The 21,076-nt window shown below is 37.7% G+C and overlaps 1 protein-coding gene across 1 annotated transcript; it reads right to left on the bottom strand.

The window, feature by feature from the left end:
* Positions 1-5,344: 5,344 nt before the first annotated feature.
* On the bottom strand, positions 5,345-20,797 carry LOC117336055. Its single transcript, XM_033896406.1, has 7 exons — positions 20,118-20,797; positions 17,241-17,734; positions 15,699-15,854; positions 14,254-14,885; positions 13,088-13,127; positions 11,924-12,005; positions 5,345-8,223 (listed from the first exon to the last, which is right to left on the bottom strand). The coding sequence occupies exons 1-7, from the start codon at positions 20,123-20,125 to the stop codon at positions 8,220-8,222; spliced, it is 1,416 nt and encodes a 471-aa protein (XP_033752297.1). The 5' UTR covers positions 20,126-20,797; the 3' UTR covers positions 5,345-8,219.
* Between the last annotated feature and the right edge of the window lie 279 nt (positions 20,798-21,076).

Raw genomic sequence — 21,076 nt, 5'->3', positions numbered from 1 at the left:
CACCGGCTTCTAATGACACGACCGGCTTCTAATAACATGACCGGCCTCTAATAACATGACAGGCCTCCAATGACATGACTGGCCTCCAATGACATGACCGGCCTTCAATGACATAGGTAGTCACGACGCACAATGTCTATATTCCGTAACATCATGTTATAAAATATTAATTTGCTTTTGGTTTAAAATTATTCAGGTTATTTAATCACAACTTACATTAAGAAAGAAATCCTTACAGTTTTTTTTTTATAAAAGCAGAAAAACACCTGGCAGTACCAAAATAAAAACACATGTTTCATCTACCTACTAAACTAATATATCATTCATATATACAGGGAGACAACTCCCATGCTGTAAGATTTCATAAGATTTCTCTTGATTTTAGCTCTTAGAGTCTAAGAATGCTTAGAACATTATACTATACTGATTGTGCCTATCAGAGTTTTGAAGTAGACCAGGACCCAGTAATAAGGAGAGCTTATCTGGACAACAATGGAATTGATTCCGTAAAAAACACAATGTCGGGTGGTAGGGACGTGCATCATATGCATGTGTGTAAAATGACCGTATATTGTAGTGGGAGTTGTCTGGTTAAAGAGCATAGCAAATTAAAAATGAGACACTGGATAAAAATAATTAACACCAACAGGCTAATCATGATTCAGTATTGCAATAACTTAAGATATCGGTAAATGTCGGTGGTCGTATCTCGTTAACAATGATTTTGTTCTTTAAAAAATCAGGGGTCAAGAAGTACTCTATCTTTCCTGGCATCATCAAGTCTTGGATGCAGTCTAATTTGAGTAAGGTGACACAAAATGTGGAAAAAAGGATAGTGAGTTTTGACCTCCGGTTTAGGAGTTGTCCGGACAAACTTAAAATTATGATTCTTATCGGAGAACCTGTTAATAGTGACCAGTTGCCATAGCAACCATAATTTTGAGAAAAAGAAAGCACATCTACACATGATCATAAATATGTGTGTGAAGTTTCATTGGAATCGGCCCATCCGTTTAGGAGGAGTTGTCCGGACAAATTGTGTCTACAGACAGACGGGCGGACAGACAACCTGATTTCGTTTTGATAGGTTCTTGCACTGCGGTTGTTTTACCCACTGAATCAAGTGCCTTACGTCAGGTAGCACCCAATAATGAATCAAGTGCCTTACATCAGGTAGCACCCGATAATGAATCCAAGCACAAAGTTGGGATTCTTAATGCGTTACATGTACGGTTATGCTCCTAATTGACAAAGCAGTAAAGATTTCCCAACATGTTACCAAGTTGATAACAATACCAACTTTTTATGCTTGGTTTGGTTTGGTGTGTTTTTGTTTAACGTCCTATTAACAGCCAGGGTCATTTAAGGACGTGCCAGGTTTTGGAGGTGGCGGAAAGCCAGAGTACCCGGAGAAAAACCACCGGCCTACAGTCAGTACCTGGCAACTGCCCCACGTAGGTTTCGAACTCGCAACCAGGAGGTGGAGGGCTAGTGGTAAAGTGTCGGGACACCTTAACCACTCGGCCACCGCGGCCCAATACTTTTTATGCAGTGGATGTGAACAATGTACTGTGACCTATTAACAATGGTTCCGTATAGTTTTTATCGATATCATGTTTACCGATACACGTGACGTAGATATGTGATATGAGGAAAGAATTAAGATCCTTTTGCAACAGAAAACATTCGAGTCTGTAGAATTATAATTAAATTATAAGATTTAACTATAAGTTATAGAATTATATCGATGTCGCTAGCCTTTATATAGTGCCTGAATGTATCTCATTGTTTCGATTAAGTAACCTTCCGAATCAGAAACCAATCAAGGGGGAAAATATGAGTATATTAAATTCACTCTTACTGCTAACAAATAGCAATGTTTAAAGTTCATTTGAAGGTCGTATAATCTCTGTCCTGTACCTAACACATGGTCCAGTGTATACGATCATTCATAACAATGTAATAATATGATAATGACAATTCAAAATATGTAACTAAAACAAACATATGTTAACAGTCTATACTATCTAAAATCGAGCACAGGCATGTTTTCAGTACAACAAGGGCCCGTTGGAGGGCCACAACATACGCCCACCGCAATATTTGACACTTGGAAGGGGGTAGTTTCACATGTTGTAATGCTTTAAAATGAAGTATCATTGTTGGAAAGTTAGAAGGAGATATTGATACACATAATGGTGTGTTGTTGAAACCGAAGGGCAACTTCAAATGATGAGATGTATATGTGTTGCAAATATGGGAAACCTTGGTTTAGACACAATAACACAAAAATTAGTTCACATGTTTATATAAAGAATATACAGAGCCTGGGTCGGGTAGTATTGAAGTTATGGTCCGGATAAGTAAAATAATCGAAGGGGAATAACTCCACAAATAAGGGGTAAGGGGCATGATTTTGGTATGCGACACTCCAGCTCATCATTATGTATATTTGTATCAGGTATGGAGAGCCTGGGTCGAGTAGTACTGGAGTTATGGCCCGGACAAGTAAAACCATCAAAGGGGAATAACTCCGCAAATACTGGGGTAAGGGGCTTGATTTTGGTTTGCGACACTCCGGCTTATCAAGATGTATATTTGTGCCAAGTATGGAGAGCCTGGGTCGAGTAGTATTGGAGTAATGTTCCGGACACCATATGTGCCTGTCCCGCCAACATGATAACACAATACGTCCCGTCCTTCGTCGGTCGTATAAAATAATACTAAACAGAACTAGTAGTACGTGTTGAAGACATTCACATGCACCGTTACCCGATTCATGTTAATTGACCCTTGTAACGATATAAATTTGGTTTATTTCCATTCTTTGAATATTTTCAACCTTTCAGAGATCACTTGATGACTGAATGGAAGTGTGTCCTTTTCACCATTTCATCATTGATTAAAGCTGCTGTTTCTGAGTCACAAAGAAAGATATCTTATTCAGATATGTAAAGAAAACAGACAATACAAAAAAAACAACATTTTTTTTATTAGTATCATTATGCACTGAAGACATTTTTACCGAATCGAAGTCAATTTTATTCATCCTAAAATATTATTTGTTAATAACATATCTCTATAGCGTTACAATGATATGCAGGTAAAAACACACCTACATTATATCTTTACATTAAGGGTAAATAACACCGGATATGACATTACCGGGTATCCATTTGATGTTAGGAATCGACATTTGAAATATGTATACCAATGTTTTATTAATAGATAATAACGTGATTAAACAAACTCTCATAGCATTTTTCAGGAACAAAACAAATGTGCAATCAATATATGGTTGTATCTTGCTAAATCCACATCATTAGCTTCCCTCCCAAAGAACTACAGAAAAAAGAGTCTGTAAACAAAATCATGTCAAAAATAAGTTACAAAGCTAATCAGTAAATACTGTGTATATCGAATTCATTGACATGGTTACACCATCTTTTGAATATCGTTTAAGTTTAAAACATATTCATTTTGGTCGACAAAAACAAAATGTCATTAGGTCCTATCACTGGCACATAAACAAGAGGCCCAGGGGCCTTAACGGTCATCTGACTCTAAATTTAAGACCCGTATACTATTGTAGTATGCATTCTCTGTAGCAGGTTTAGTGGCACTGTTAGCCATGGTGGCAATCTTGGATTTCTGACCGACCCAATAAATAACAACACTTGGCCATAACCATCTCAGGATCATTTCTGGAAAGTTAGAGCTGAAGCCAACTGGTGGAATTTGAGAAAAACTTTGAAATAGGTGTTGTTCAGGAAAACCATGATTGCGCAATCATGTTACAAAATAGCCGCCATGACTGCCTTGTTTGCTCTCCTTCCTAAACATCCTCACCAATTTCCCACTCAATCGCACCAGTGGAACTGGAAAAGTTTAAAATAAGTTTTTCAAGATGGCTGCCATGGCGGCCATCTTGGATTTCCGACCGACTTGAAAAATAACAACACTTGGTCAGGACCATCTCATGCTCATTTCTGGTAAGTAAGAGCCATGGCGGCCATCTAAGATTTCTGACCGACCTGAAAAATAACAACACTTCCTCAGAACCATTTCAGGCAAGTTTCAGCTCAATCTCACCAGTTGAACTTGAGAAGTTTCAAATGTGTTTTCGAAATGGCGGCCATGGCGGCCATCTTGGATTTCAGACTGACCCGAAAAATAACAACACTTGGTCAGGACCATCCCAGCATCATTTCAGGCAAGTTTCAGCTCAATCCTACAGGTGGAACTTGAGACGAAGTTTGAAATGTGAAAAGTTTAGCACGGCGGACAGCGCATGGCGCACGACGACGGACGAAACATGATGACTATAGGTCATCCTGACCCTTTGGGTCAGATGACCTAAAAATCAAAACAAACAGACAATGTAAAAGACATATGCTAAGATATTCACGTCAAACACAAACACTGGCAGATATTTCGATTTTGAATATCAAGATTTACTTTAAATGGTCAATATTAAATGAACGCATCTTAGTAACTCAGATAAGGCACATACAATATGTTTATCTTATAAGTGATAGTGTAGCATTAAAATATACTTCTACTAAAGCAATGGACCATTAGCTGCAGATTAGAATTAGGAACATTTTCGGGCTTACAGTTAAAACTTCCGAGTATATGGTATTATGACAAAATCAACAAACATTCCAGGGAAAGAAAACAACACTTTCTTATGAGATACTAACAAAAAAAATGCATTTTAGCACTAACAAAATAACATAAATGTATCTCTAACAACGGTTTTATTCAACGAATTAGGTCCTCTCTTTACGTTTGTATACAGTCACATTTCGTCATCTCTATAAAATTAAGTTCAGGCAGTAAAAACTTTCTAATGTAATATACTCGACTACCGCGACTAATCGGGATACCATGACCTAACTGACTTTGAAATAACGACAGACACGTGTGTGTAATACGATTAAAGACTAAAACGGATGATTGGCTGCCATAGTTTCAATTCAATTTGATATGTTATTCTACATACTTTCATGTAAGATCTTTTCTAAATTGTAGAGATATCTAAGACGTGTGGAGAACAAAGGACTGGATAAAAACATAACGTTTGATTGTTTAACATTTTAACAAATCCTAAAATAAAATATAGTTCAATATGCATGAATAAAAAAGCACAACCTTCTTGGCCATTTAAATTAAATAAGTCAAAATATCCATATGAAGGAATGAAGGAATTAGACATTTTAATTTTAAGAAAGATCCTTAACTAATATCTTTCTTTAATGCTGAATAAGTAGATATTTTAGCGGAAATCTATGTGACTTTAATGGGATTGTTTTTTATTGCTTGTTGTTGTTGTTTTTGTTTTTTGTTGTTGTTGTTGTTCTGCGCTGGAAGTATTACACTTAATACACTTTCTAGAAGTTATCTCCAGCAAATAACATCAGTGCGCCAATTATCCTTGCGCTAATATTTTATCATTGGGTAATTAGCTAAAACTTTGAAAAGAAAAATCTAAGTCATTTTGATGGGCACTATTGGGACCGGAAACTGTAACCCAATTGTCGGACAGATGGTTCCAAAGCAGACAAACTTCCTCATGCCGACAAAACATTAACCATGGTCATATAGTCAATAAAACCAGTACTCAGTATTCAATTACAAGAATATCGGCTTTTACACATGATTGGATAGTGCTGAATGAGGTTTTTTTTCTTCAAAATAATGAAATGTCAAATGATAAACCATGGAGAAAGTTATGTTTATTTAAATTATCAAAAATATGGCACAAAATGATTATATTGGTAGATATACGTCTACTGAGTGTTTTGGTATTGCGCAAAATAACTTAAAAGTACCTTCAGTGAAGCCCCAGTACAAAATATGACATATTCATATATAACGATAACACAGAAACTAAAATGTTACCAAACATCATCAACTATGAAATGTCCTTGTTTGAATTACGATTCTTTACGCAAAATGTACTGTTTAACATCCTATCAACAGCGATGGTATCCTTGTCTTAATTGTATCGTTGTTCTGTGTGTAGACGTATCCCAGATATTAAAGGACAGACTCCCCCATGTGCGAACTGAATGCGTGTAGTGACCGTTTTGGGAGGATGCACTCTACTCTGATGTTCCTCCTTGTGATAGAACGGAACTAATGACGACTTATATTACTGTTACCGTACTGAGGTATACTGTCAATAGCCCGCCAGCAGGACACCATATCATAACTGACAACATGAGTACCGTGGGGCGGAACAACAAACTAACATCAGATGGCAGCGACATTCTTACTAAAATGCTTCTTTAAAAATATATCTACATGTGATGGTAACAAATCCTATCAAACATAAATTTCATACAGATCAGTTTAAAACAAAGTCAGAAGAACTCAGATTATACAATTGCTATTATTATCCCGAACATTTGCAAATATTGTCAGATCAAAATGTTGCTCAGAAAAAAAACTACAATGTTTCATGATTATATATTACAAAAACAAGTACAATCAAAAATGTTTCAAAGAAAAATGTTGAAAAATGTACGAGAAAATCCATGGACAAACAAAATGTTTTCGCAGGACAGACGGAATCGCTAAACAATCATACTGTTACGGTCGATTCAAAGGCCGAGAACTAAGCATGAGTAGCAAATATTTTGAGAAATTCTGGTATAACCCAATCAGGGGAAAGGACTCAAAGCCATTCTCACTGGGACGAACTCTGAACTAGAGGGCAAAAGTGAAGCACTGTCAAGAAAGGTATTATTAATAAAGGAAGATGAGAAAGGATAATATCCTAAATTAAGTCACCTTTTACGAATCAAGCAATGTGGGCAGCAAATACAAACCTTACGCCCTACCTGTAGTTTAATTACTCCTAAAATGCTGAGAGTACAAGTAAAATCGATCATTTTTTAAAGAATCTGGTACAGTATATATGTAGAATTAACACTCAACTAAATCCAAAAATGAAGCAGTGTTATGGGAGATATTAGGAAAAAGAATGTCTTTGGAAAGAAGTGCAAATAGGTTCCCAAATTTATTCGTTTTTTTTTTTTTTTTTTTTTGCGATATACCGATCAGAATGTACGCACATAAAGGCATATTTCATGGAATCTGAAGAACTGCTGAAACAATACAAAGTTGTAGTACCAAAATAAATCATTATCAAAGGTGACTGATATGTCCCATTGGACTATCTATCTAATATTATGCTCATTAACAGTTCTCCAAGTCTCTCATGGAGTAAAAATGCCCAATTCTGAAAAATATGGCACGTTTTAGATATGTAAACATTTCCACTTAACCCTACATATTACCTCTAATAAAGTATATATATTTGTAATATAAACAACATTTACAATTTTAATACAGCTGTGAAGGATAAGTAAACCTATTTTTCGGTGTTCTTCAGACCTTTAAATACCATGGTAACAACTTCAAAATAACTTCAAAATTACAAAATATTATGTTTGACCCAAAATGACACAATTCTTTACCCAATTGTTTTTCTGAAACCTATTTGAAATTGAATATCTCTATCCTAAAGACAAAATTAATTTTGTTTTGACAAATGTTGTACATTAAGATTTCCCGCAATGTTATCTTGATTATGAGCCTCCATCTTTCGCTGTCGGCAAAACCTGTGTCCTGTGTAAACACACTTTCGGAAAATCCGGAAATTTAAAATCCGGCACCAATCTATTTATTTTAGTTTTAACAAATGTGAAGCCTGTATGTACTACTTCATAATGAATGCCAATTATAGTGTACATTATTATTTTTTTTTTTACATTTTTATGCATATCATAATACATGAGTTATTTGCTTAACAAAAAAAAACACCCATGGCCACCAAGTTTTTCTGTGGTGTGTTACCTTATAATGATCCGGCATGTGACCAAACCTGCTCATATCATGGTCGTACCAACTTTCACAAGAGACGATATATAGCTGCCATTCATAAATAAATTCAAAGTCTAGGAAAACGCGTCTGTTATGAGTCTCGCAATGCATTGAGGTTCACCAGAAGTACCACGGGGGTATCACGAGGTCGGCATTAAATAGCATATCTCACTGTTTGAATAATTTCCAGGATACCAACATGCTCTCCTATTAGCACGTGTGGATTTCTGAATTGTATATATTCTTCCCTCGTGTGAAACTATACACGTGTTCTATTTTTGCTGGATTGTCAATGCAGGGTTGCCAGGAAACGTATATCCTAGTCATTATCTGCAAAATAAATACACCGTATTATTATGTTAGGACCTTAAATGACGTGATTGTTATGTCATTTTCATCGACGTCATGGAAATGCTTCGCTATATGCTACGAATGAATCAAACGCAGCGAGGATGGTGATTACGGACAATTGCGCAACTATGACGTTATTTTGGCGAAATGTTGATCACCGTTACGGCAAAGCTTTGTATTATGTGTCAGATTGGTTGCAAAGCAATCACAGAAAGAAATTTTATTCATACAAGGAAATGGATGAAATTTAAAAAAAATGTATTCGTTAAAGAAAGGCAGATTTTAACGTAAGTAAATGTAAATACAAGAGGCCCATGGGGCCTGTATCGCTCACCTGGTTGGATTTGACCAAATGTCAAAATAATGTTCATTTTCAATTTATTCATACACATACTCTCTAAGGGACTGAAAGACCCTATGGATTATTTTTACAACCTAATTGTGTTTGAAGAAACTAAGTCCCTTAGGGTGGGGAAAGACCCTTGGGCCTCTTAGACTCCGCCCCTCAGGCCCCTGGGTGTTCAGAGTAAAATTTATACAAACTCTGTTCCCCTCCCCCCAAGGATGTTCCTGACCAAATATGGTTCTAATTCATTCATAACTTTATGACTTGTAGCAATTTAAAGACTAATCTCTATTCCCCTATTTGGCCCCGCCCCTCAGGCCCCTGGGGGTTCAGAGTAAAAATGTATACAAACTCTGTTCCCCCTTCTCCCAAGGATGTTCCTGTTCAAATTCATCCATAACTTTATGACTAGTAGCGATTTAAATGATTAACCCTATTTCCTCTATTTGGCCCCGCCCCTCAGGCCCCTGGGGATTCAGAGTAAAAATTTATACAAACTCTGTTCCTCTTCTCCCAATGATAGTTCCTGACCAAATTTTGTTCAAATTCATTCATAACTTTATGACTAGTAGCGATTTAAAGGATTAACCCTATTTCCCCTATTTGGCCCCGCCCCTCAGGCCCCTGAGGGTTCAGAGTAAAAATGTATACAAACTCGGTTCCCCTTCCCCCAAGGATGTTCCTGACCAAATCTAATTAAAATCCATGAAAAATTTTATGACCAGTAGCGATTTAAAGACTAATCTCTATTTCCCATATTTGGCTCCGCCCCTCAGGCCCCTGGGGGTTCAGAGTAAAAATTAATACAAACTCTGTTCCCCTTCTCCCAAGGATGTTCCTGACCAAATCTAGTTAAAATCCATTAAAAACTTTATGACTAGTAGTGATTTAAAGACTAATAAGACTATTTCCCCTATTTGGCTCCGCCCCTCAGGCCCCTGGGGGTTCAGAGTAAAAATGTATACAAACTCTGTTCCCCTTCTCCCAAGAATGTTACTGACCAAATTTGGTTCAAATTCATTTATAACTTTATGACTAGTAGCGATTTAAAGGATTAACCCTATTTCCCCTATTGGGCCCCACCCCTAAGGCCCCTGGGAGCCAGACCAACCGTTTATACAAAATTGGTTTCCCTTCACCCAAGGATGCTTCAGACCAAACATGGATCAAATCCCTTTATTCCTGCAGAAGAAGAAGGATTTTAAAGAATATGCTATATTCCCCTATTGGGCCCCACCCCCAGGCCCCTGGGAGGCCAGACCCACCGTTTATACAAAATTGGTTCCCCTTCACCCAAGGATGCTTCAGACCAAACATGGATCAAATCCCTTTATTCCTGCAGAAGAAGAAGGATTTTAAAAAATATGCTATATTCCCCTATTGGACCCCACCCCCCAGGTCCCTGGGAGGCTAGACCCACCGTTTATACAAAATTGGTTCCCCTTCACCCAAGGATGCTTCAGACCAAACATGGATCAAATCCTTTTATTCCTGCAGAAGAAGAAGGATTTTAAAGAATATGCAATATTCCCCTATTGGGCCCCACCCCCCAGGCCCCTGGGGGGCCAGACCCACCGTTTATACAAAATTGGTTCCCCTTCACCCAAGGATGTTTCAGAGCAAATATGGATCAAATCCCTTTATTCCTACAGAAGAAGAAGGATTTCAAAGAATTTGCTATATTTCCCCTATTGGGCCCCGCCACTCAGGCCCCTGGGAGGCCAGACCCACCGTTTATACAAAATTGGTTCCCCTTCACCCAAGGATGCTTCAGACCAAACATGGATCAAATCCCTTTATTCCTGCAGAAGAAGAAGGATTTTAAAGAATATGCATTATTCCCCTTTTGGGCCCCACCCCCCCCAGGCCCCTGGGGGGCCAGACCCACCGTTTATACAAAATTGGTTCCCCTTCATCCAAGGATGCTTCAGACCAAATATGAATCAAATCCCTTCATTTCTACAGAAGAAGAAGGATTTTAAAGAATTTGCTATATTTCCCCTATTGGGCCCCACCCCTACGGCCCCTGGGGGGCCAGACCCACCGTTTATACAAAATTGGTTCCCCTTCACCCAAGGATGTTTCAGACCAAATATGGATCAAATCCCTATATTCCTACAGAAGAAGAAGGATTTTAAAGAATATGCAATATTCCCCTATTGGGCCCCACCCCCCAGGCCCCTGGGGGCCAGACCCACTGTTTATACAAAATTGGTTCCCCTTCACCCAAGGATGCTTCAAACCAAATATGAATCAAATCCCTTCATTTCTACAGAAGAAGAAGGATTTAAAAGAATTTGCTATATTTCTCCTGTCGGGCCCCGCCCCTAAGGCCCCTGGGGGGCCAGACCCACTGTTTATACAAAATTGGTTCCCCTTCACCCAAGGAGGCTTCAGACCAAATATGAATCAAATCCCTTCATTTCTACAGAAGAAGAAGGATTTTGACGAATTTGCTATATTTCCCCTATTGGGCCCCACCCCTAAGGCCCCTGGGGGGCCAGACCCACCGTTTATACAAAATTGGTTCCACTTCACCCAAGGATGCTTCAGACCAAATATGAATCAAATCCCTTCATTTCTACAGAAGAAGAAGGATTTTAAAGAATTTGCTATATTTCCCCTATTGGGCCCCGCCCCTAAGACCCCTGGGGGGCCAGACCCACCGTTTATACAAAATTGGTTCCCCTTCACCCAAGGATGCTTCAGACCAAATATGAATCAAATCCCTTGATTTCTACAGAAGAAGAAGGATTTTAAAGAATTTGCTATATTTCCCCTATTGGGCCCCGCCCCTAAGGCCCCTGGGGGGCCAGACCCACCGTTTATACAAAATTGGTTCCCCTTCACCCAAGGATGCTTCAGACCAAATTTGGTCAAAATCCACTGAGTAGTTTAGGACTAGTAGCGATTTAAAGGAAAAGTTGACGGACGGACGACGGACGACGGACGGACGACGGACGCTGCGCCATGCCATAAGCTCACTGGCCCTTCGGGCCAGGTGAGCTAATAACTATTAAACGCTTGTTACATTGTATTTATTGTCAATATAAATGTAATCAGGGAATTGCATCTATTGTCACTTTAAATGCAATCACCAGATTGCATTTCTAGTGACAATAAATACAGTCTAAAAAGCATTAAATTTGCAATGAGGCATGTGCATTATTATCTACTTCGATGCCTTAAGTAAAATCATTTAAATGTCTATTACGTAATATCAGCAAGACAACATGTTTTGGAATGCATGATGAGAGATGAACATGACCTTAAATTACACCAAAGCAAGATAATATTTCCCTGTACCATTTTCTAGTTAATTTTTATACATACGATGATGCCTGGGCTTTTGTCCGCTCGTCATTAGGCGCGGATTGGGAATCCTCAAAATTTTTCATTGGTCGCACGACTTCTACTATAATGATAAGTCATTTCACATATTGATTTTTTTATGTTAAATTACTCCATATCTCAATATTTCATATGCAATTCAAGTTTCTGTTGTAATTCTGTTTCAATTCCGTATCATTTATTAAACGTATTTGTTCAAACTTGCGTATACATAGTACAGACAGGACTTCTCGGTAAGAAAAAGTTCAATCCCATAACTACCTATGCACTTAAAAGGATCACATCAAATAATGCATCTTTTTACCCATCAATACGCCTTCAGATTTACTAAACAATAACAAAACCGAATGGAAAATAATCATCGTCGTTATGATAATACGACATCAGGTAAACAAGGTAATTACCTAAAGGAATTTAAACATGTTTAAGCGACTACAGCTATAAAAATCACCGCTGAAAAATATTATTAGGCGTTATAATTTTTGATATATCATAAAACAAAGACTTTCCCTTAATTACTAAAATAAAAGTGTCATCAATTGTTTTGTAAATATCTTAATCAGTTAGAAACAATACCGGTACTGTTCAATAGTGTACAAGAATACAAAATTCATTAACCTAGAATAGAATAATTAAAGCTAGAAAACAAATCAGAAATAAAGTATCCCTCTCATCATTTATCTTGGTCAACACAGTCAGAGCATGCAAGAAAACGTCAGAAGAACGCGAAACAATACAGACGCAGACGGCTGCCTTAAATATGTTTCAGGTTTAATTACAAATTATATGAACCCCAGATTTTTTATAAGAACTGGCAATGCCCTCCGATCATCCAGCAGACAATGGCCATGCCTTACGTTCATTCAGCGGTCAGTCAGAAATCGACCATCCATGCCCTATCATCATCAAGCGGTCAGTCCGAAATCGACCATCCATGCCCTATCATCATCCAGCGTCCAGTTGGAAATCGACCATCCATGACCTATCATCATCATGCTGTCAGTCAGAAATCGACCATCCATGCCCTATCATCATCCAGCGGACAGTCGGAAATCGACCATCCATGACCTATCATCATCAAGCGGACACTCAGAAATCGACCATGCCCTATCATCATACTAGTACTGGACAATTTGATATACTTACCAGGCAGATTTCTCTGTGTCTGTGTATCTTGCAAGCTCAACTACAAAGATCAAAAGTTCACTTAAAGCACACTGATAATATACAAATAATGAACAAAACAATGATTCACATGAAAATTTGTGAAAAACAATATATTTTTGTTACATGCATTTACATCGCGCAAGATGCTATTTTGCATACATGATGTATACATGTAATATAGTTTTAGATTATTTGTATGAATATAGATGATGATGTCTCCTGTATAAACAAATATGGCTTAAAACAAGTTGGGGTACAATACATACCTGTAGTATAGCATACATACCCTTTAGAACTGTATACACCATACCTCCTCAAACCTATACATACCCCACAGACCTGTATATATGCATACCTGTAGTATATCATACATACCCCGCAGACCTGTATATATACATACCTGTAGTATATCATACATACCCTCAAACCTGTATATATACATACCTGTAGTATATCATATATACCCCACAGACCTGTATATATACATACCTGTTGTATATCATATATACCCACCATACCTGTATTTCTACCACAATACCCTGTGTTATTCAACTCTCAGACCATCAGTTAATCATTACAGCTGTTGATTAACAATCTGTTTATACCACACGTGGTATAAACTCTGTACGCATTTTGATTAACACGGTGAACTTTGACCCAAGCTGCAATTGTTATTGACGTCATCAATAATCTAATGACGTCACATCACCGGGCCCCGGACGTCACCGGTACACTTTATTTGCACACGCGAAATTATACTTGGCCACGTTTCCCTTTGATTCAAGCCGATCTTATAGTGGTAGAAACAGGTCACACGACTCGAAATTGTGGATATGGAATTTATTTCACACGAGTAAGTTATTTTTTTAAAGTTGCAAAAAACACTCGCTAAAGCTCGTGTCTTTTGTAACTTTTAAAAAATAACTTACTCGTGTGAATCATACATACCCCTCAAATCTGTATATACATACATGTAGTATATCATACATACCTGTAGTATATACACATACCTGTAGTACATCATACTTACCCCTCAAACCTCTATATATATATACCTGTAGTACATCATACATACCCCTCAAACCTGTATATATACATGTATGTAGTATATCATACATACCCCTCTAACCTGTATATATACACACCTGTTGTATTCTCAAGGCCTCCTGGTATTCCTTTTCGAACCTATCAAATTCTCTTTTTTCTCTTTCGTGTATTTTATTTCCCAGAAGACTCCTTATCATATCACAATAAAATTCATCCTGTTGAAAAACGTTTAGGCTCTTCAAAGCGTTGATACCGAAGGGTTCTTTATATTGTCTATTTTCGCGAGGCGACGTATGTAATGGTACCACCCTCCATTTCTTTGTTTCATCAGTGATAGAATCCATGAGTAATGACTCTGCTACTAGTTTTTTAAAGTCATCACCAACGAATGATTTTGTTACATACAGGAATGCATACGTGCTTCTTTCATAAGCTTTCTGCAAAGATCCTAATCCAGTTCCTTCAAATCGTGCATCATCATAAAACACCGTCTTAACTTTTACACGTCTTCCATTTTCTAAATCGAGGATAAGGCTGTCTATACTTTGTAGGAATGTTTTGGCCGCACCACGGTCCTCCTGACTACACACCATCATGACATCGCTTTGAGGAGCCTTGAGATCAGGTGGAAATCTATCCTTATATTTCTGAATCAGTGGTATCTTTCTTTTGGCTTCTACTCGTTCTTCGGGCGAAAAAAGATGAAGGAAACTGTACTCAGTTTCTAGATCTGGTAAATAAATATAAGGTTGGTATGTGATCAAATCGGATGTCAAATGAAAGTCCTAAACAAAAAGTCAAAGGTCAATGAACGACCGCCACTAACGTAACATATATATACAAGGCTGGTATGCGATTAAATTGAATGTCAAATGAAAAGTGTTTTATTCTGAAAATCTTAAAGAGGCTTGCCCGCAGAAAGATAAGAAAAATTGGCTAATAGAAAAAGATTTTTTACACATGACAGATTGTTGGAATTGTTGAGTTTTTCATTTTATTTTCCTTATAAAACGCTGAAAAGTGATATTAAAACCTCATTTTTTAATATTATTTATTTAATCGCAACCCGCGATAAGTCCCCGCTATAAAGTGGAGTCTAATTTATGATTGACACATCAAAGAAACAAGCACGTGCACAGTGCCGCACAGTGATAACTTCAAAGGCAGCGGCGATTTACAAAGAAGATTTGCCGTTATATTCCATACATTTCCCTCTCAGGTTGAGTTTTAAAACGTCTTTTAAATACATATTCTGTAATTGTTTTCAAGAAATAAAGTCTGAAAGCCTCTAATTTTGTCACATAGAAACGTGTACTGAAGTTTATTTAGTGATCGGAGATGTGCCGTTTACCGGTCCGTCTGCGGGTAAGCCTCTTTAAACAAGAAGTCAAAGTTTAATGAACGATTGCAACTAAGGTAAAATAACAACATTACAAATTCACAGACCATAGAATCACAGAGGCAATGCAAATTATGATAAACCCCAAAATGAAAGAAATATCTTGCGACTTTAAAACCATGAAAATGTATTTTATGTTCTCACCAATGTCACTATCCACTTCTGACTCTCCATCTGTGCGCTTGGTGGTTTCGATGGTAGCACCAGTTACCACTTGTGACTCGCTATCTGTGCGCTCGCTGGATTCGATGGTAGCATCAGTTACCACTTGCGACGACAGTCGATTCACCGGTGGTCGATCTAAATGTTAACACAAAAAACGACAAATAGAAATACTCTACCGACGAAGGAACATTTTCATGACAAAAAGGATACATTTTCATAATCAAATTGTAAATGATCAAAGGTTATTATTTTTATACCACCAAAAGACACTGTGTGACACTACGACCCAGGCGAGATTAGTCAATAGATGAATATAACCGACATCTGACCATAGAAACAGGAAGCAAGATGATCATAAATATTCTAACGACTACATATGCCGTGACTTTTAGGAGCCAGTTAGGCCGTATAAACATGGCTACCACAGATTTAGAAAATGAGAAAACTACAGACTAATAAGAGGAAGAGACTTTAGATGCAAGACACTTCATTTAACACAACAATCACCAGAGAAACAGAGTAAGCACCAATCAACGAACTATTGTCTAAGTGTGTTGTTTGGAATTTAACACTTTCACGTTAAAAACGTCCTGACGACATTTGTACAGATAACGCGTACTCAGCATACTCAAGGATGTACACATCAATGTCAAAAGCATTCTGTATTAAACATGTATCTAATATATAACTTGGAAATGGGAGTTAATGACAAAGCAGAAATGCAAAAAGAACTATATGGACCGGTCAACGATACCAAATTGATATGATATGATATTTTAAGTAAAAATTTGCTGTTTTGACCTTTAACAGTGCAAATCCATACAATATCTCCCAAATGTGTTGTCCAATATATCAGAGCACTAAGCTAATGTAAAAATTTCTGACAAATAGCGTGAGCGAATATTTTAACTGTCACAATCCACGATGACGCCGTCGTGTTTTCTGACAAGCATCAAATCGAACATTCACAATATGAACTAAGAATATATAAGCAAGAATTGTTTAAAGATGGACAGTCAGACCATGAGCGAAGGGCAATATCTGAATATCTTATGGTGGGCTAATAAGAATGTACTTAAGTCGTATATATCAGTTATAGTTTGAGATTTAGAAGTCTCCGTAATATTGGCTTGTCTTCCAAACAAACATTTCAAACTCTCGTCTGAACAAACTGGTATCTTATAATTGCATCAGAAAAAACCAAATGAATGCATTTTATAAACATAAAATGATGAAAAACAAACAGTATTGCAACATATTTTAAACAATTAAATCGATCAGAGAAGCAAAGAAAATCGACATAATAAAACCCGAAATCAAAGGAGTATCTCGCGGGTTTAAAACGATGAAAATATACGTATTCCACATTCCAGCATTACCACTATCAGAGCCGTTTTCAACTTCTGGATCATTATCTGCGTGGTCGTCTGTTTATATGACTTCATCCACTACCACTCGCAACGACAGCTGTCTCAGATCTGTTCAACAAACATATCTTTGAAAAAGTAGCAATATTCTCACCTGGTTTCGGTACAGGGCGTGTGGAATTCAACTCTGTATAGAAATCACGCTCAAATCCGAATAATTCCCTGTAAGTATCTTTAAAAGCGGTTGATACCAGACGAATCAGTTCCTCAGGGCTCGAATCTGCATCATCGGGACTGTAGATTACGTCCTTAAGGAATTGAAAAATTCTCTTTAGCGAGGAAAATAAAGAATGGTCGCTGTCGGTTATTTTGGAATTCCACTTTTCCTTACTTGGCTTTATCCCATCGATGTTTCTGACCACTTTTACACAAAGTGTTATATCGAACTTACAAATGTGTCCTTGTCGAAGAAGCCTCTCCTGATCCTCAGAGAATGTTTTACACTTTTCGGAGATTTCCTTACAAAATAACGGACATTGTCTGCTGCCGACCTTATATTCAATCACTTTCCTCAAAATTTCGGCACAATTATTTTCGGCTATGCATTTCAGCCTCTTTTCGTCATCACTTAGACCTGATAGTGGCTCCCTGGATAACGAATTACCAAACAATCGTTACTCACTGGCTAAACAATACCGCATTATGTTTCATATATAGACAAGAGATCCCAGAGGGATCTTGGCGCCCACCATTGAATGATCTTTATAGGTTCCATGTCAGATTGATCTTTTCTCTTTTTTCCCCTTCCTCTTACTAATCTGTGTAAATTGAGAAACATCACTCCCGTGCTTTTTAAACAAGGAAAACTTATATCTGAAATTTGAGATATAACAAACTTCAGTTGTCAAAATCCAAGATGACTGTCTGTTGGCCATATTGTTATCCGACTGGTCCCAAAATAAAATATGCACAACTAGGGACCAAGGGCAACAGATATATCAAATTTGAAAAAGATCCCTTCAGTTCTTTCTTAGAAATAACAATAACAAACTTCAATTGTCAAATTCCAAGATGGCTGCCTGTCGGCCATGTTGTTATCTGATTGGTCCCAAAATGCAATATACATAACAAGGGACCATGGGGAACCTACATATGATATTTGAGAAAGATCCCTTCAGTACTTTCTCAGAAATAGCGATAACAAACTTCAATTGTCAAAATCCAAGATGGCTGCCTGTCGACCATGTTGTTTTTCGATCGGTCCCAAAATGTAATATGCATAACTACAGACCAAGGGCAACCTACATATGAAATTTGAGAAAGATCCCTTCAGTACTTTCTCAGAAATAGCGATAACAAACTTCAATTGTCAAAATCCAAGATGGCTGCCTGTCGGCCATGTTGTTTACAGATCGGTCTCAAAATGCAATATGCATAACTAGGGACCAAGGGCAACCTACATATGAAATTTGAGAAAGATCCCTTCAGTACTTTCTCAGGAATAGCGATAACAATCTTCAATTGTCAAAATCCAAGATGGCTGCCTGTCGGCCATGTTGTTTTTCGATCGGTCCCAAAATGTAATATGTATAACTACAGAACAAGGGCAACCTACATATGAAATTTGAGAAAGATCCCTTCAGTACTTTCTCAGAAATAGCGATAACAAACTTCAATTGTCAAAATCCAAGATGGCTGCCTGTCGGCCATGTTGTTTACAGATCGGTCTCAAAATGCAATATGCATAACTAGGGACCAAGGGCAACCTACATATGAAATTTGAGAAAGAAGATCGGTCTCAAAATGCAATATGCATAACTAGGGACCAAGGGCAACCTACATATGAAATTTGAGAAAGATCCCTTCAGTACTTTCTCAGGAATAGCGATAACAAACTTCAATTGTCAAAATCCAAGATGGCTGCCTGTCGGCCATGTTGTTTTTCGATCGGTCCCAAAATGTAATATGTATAACTACAGAACAAGGGCAACCTACATATGAAATTTAAGAAAGATCCCTTCAGTACTTTCTCAGAAATAGCGATAACAAACTTCAATTGTCAAAATCCAAGATGGCTGCCTGTCGGCCATGTTGTTTACAGATCGGTCTCAAAATGCAATATGCATAACTAGGGACCAAGGGCAACCTACATATGAAATTTGAGAAAGATCCCTTCAGTACTTTCTCAGGAATAGCGATAACAAACTTCAATTGTCAAAATCCAAGATGGCTGCCTGTCGGCCATGTTGTTTTTCGATCGGTCCCAAAATGTAATATGTATAACTACAGAACAAGGGCAACCTACATATGAAATTTGAGAAAGATCCCTTCAGTACTTTCTCAGAAATAGTGATAACAAACTTCAATTGTCAAAATCCAAGATGGCTGCCTGTCGGCCATGTTGTTTACAGATCGGTCTCAAAATGCAATATGCATAACTAGGGACCAAGGGCAACCTACATATGAAATTTGAGAAAGAAGATCGGTCTCAAAATGCAATATGCATAACTAGGGACCAAGGGCAACCTACATATGAAATTTGAGAAAGATCCCTTCAGTACTTTCTCAGGAATAGCGATAACAAACTTCAATTGTCAAAATCCAAGATGGCTGCCTGTCGGCCATGTTGTTTTCCGATCGATCCCAAAATGCAATATGCATAACTAGGCACCAAGGGGAACCTACATATGAAATTTGAGAAAGATTTCTTCAGTACTTTCTCAGAAATAGCGATAACAAGGATTGTTTACGGACAGACGGGCGGACGGACCACGGACGCAAGGCGATTTGAATAGCCCACCATCTGATGATGGTGGGCTAAAAACATATATCAACCAATCAAAGAACAAATTCATCGTTATCACATTTACAATGTCAAACTGTAGAATTAGTTGAATTAGTGATAATTAAAGAATAAATCAATACTTGCCAACTGATAAAATTACATAGAAATTCACCTTCTATCTAAAGAGAATGACAAATATATGATTTGCAAAATTGTGTTTGATTTTATAGGTTGAATTATACTCACTCTGCCATTCTTTCAACACGTTCTGTAAAAGATATCAAAGAAACGTTGATTACTTGGTAAGTATATTTTCTTCATAATAAACATGTTTTTTTTTTCTGTGCTCTGTGTCATAACAAAATTTATAACAGTATGTTTGTGTGTGCGCTCCATTACACTTTTTTGACTGCCAGTCGGACAATCTTCCTGTTCTACGGCGGCCCCCGTACTCGGTGTATATGTTTCCCCGACTCATTCCTTTCTCTTGATTTTGCCTCGTTTCTCAGGGTAGTTTCATCTTCCCGTTCCTGCTTGGTGAGATCATTACTGATCCGGATGCAGTTGTATTTCTCATTGCCCTTAAGATTAGATATACATTTAAAGAGTGATTTCTTTTTTTCTTGAGATGAAAAAGAAACCAGGATAGGCCTAGATTTGGTCTTGGATTTTTCCCAGGGTGGTTCATATTTTTGTGGTTTTACTAAAAGCTTTATGCGAGGGTAAACAAACTCGGCAATAGAAATATTCCGCTTTAAAATGTTCTTTGATATACACAATACTTTGGTTTATATTTAACATCCTACTAACAGCCAGGGTTAAGGAAGTGCCTGCCAGATATAATACTTGGTTTGGTTTGTTTTTGTTTAACGTCCAATTAGCAGCCAGAGTCATTTAAGGACGTGCCAGGTTTTGAAGGTGGAGGAAAGCCGGAGTACCTGGAGAAAAACCACCGGCCTATGGTCAGTACCTGGCAACTGCCCCACGTAGGTTTCGAACTCGAAACCCAGAGGTGGAGGGCTAGTGATAAAGTGTCGGGACAACTTAACCACTCAGCCAATTCGGCCCCAAGATTTAATACAGAACGGATAGAATTAATGTCCACGAATAACAAGAGGCCCATTAACAAGAGACCCAGTATCGTCGCTCATATTTGGATGCTAAGTTTATTTAATAAATTGTACTTCTTTATTTAAATAAAAGAT

Source organism: Pecten maximus, chromosome 10 (assembly GCF_902652985.1).
Source record: "Pecten maximus chromosome 10, xPecMax1.1, whole genome shotgun sequence".
Lineage (NCBI taxonomy): Eukaryota > Metazoa > Mollusca > Bivalvia > Pectinida > Pectinidae > Pecten > Pecten maximus.
The sequence above is the reverse complement of the archived record's forward strand: the minus strand, read 5'-3'. Positions and strand labels throughout refer to the sequence as shown.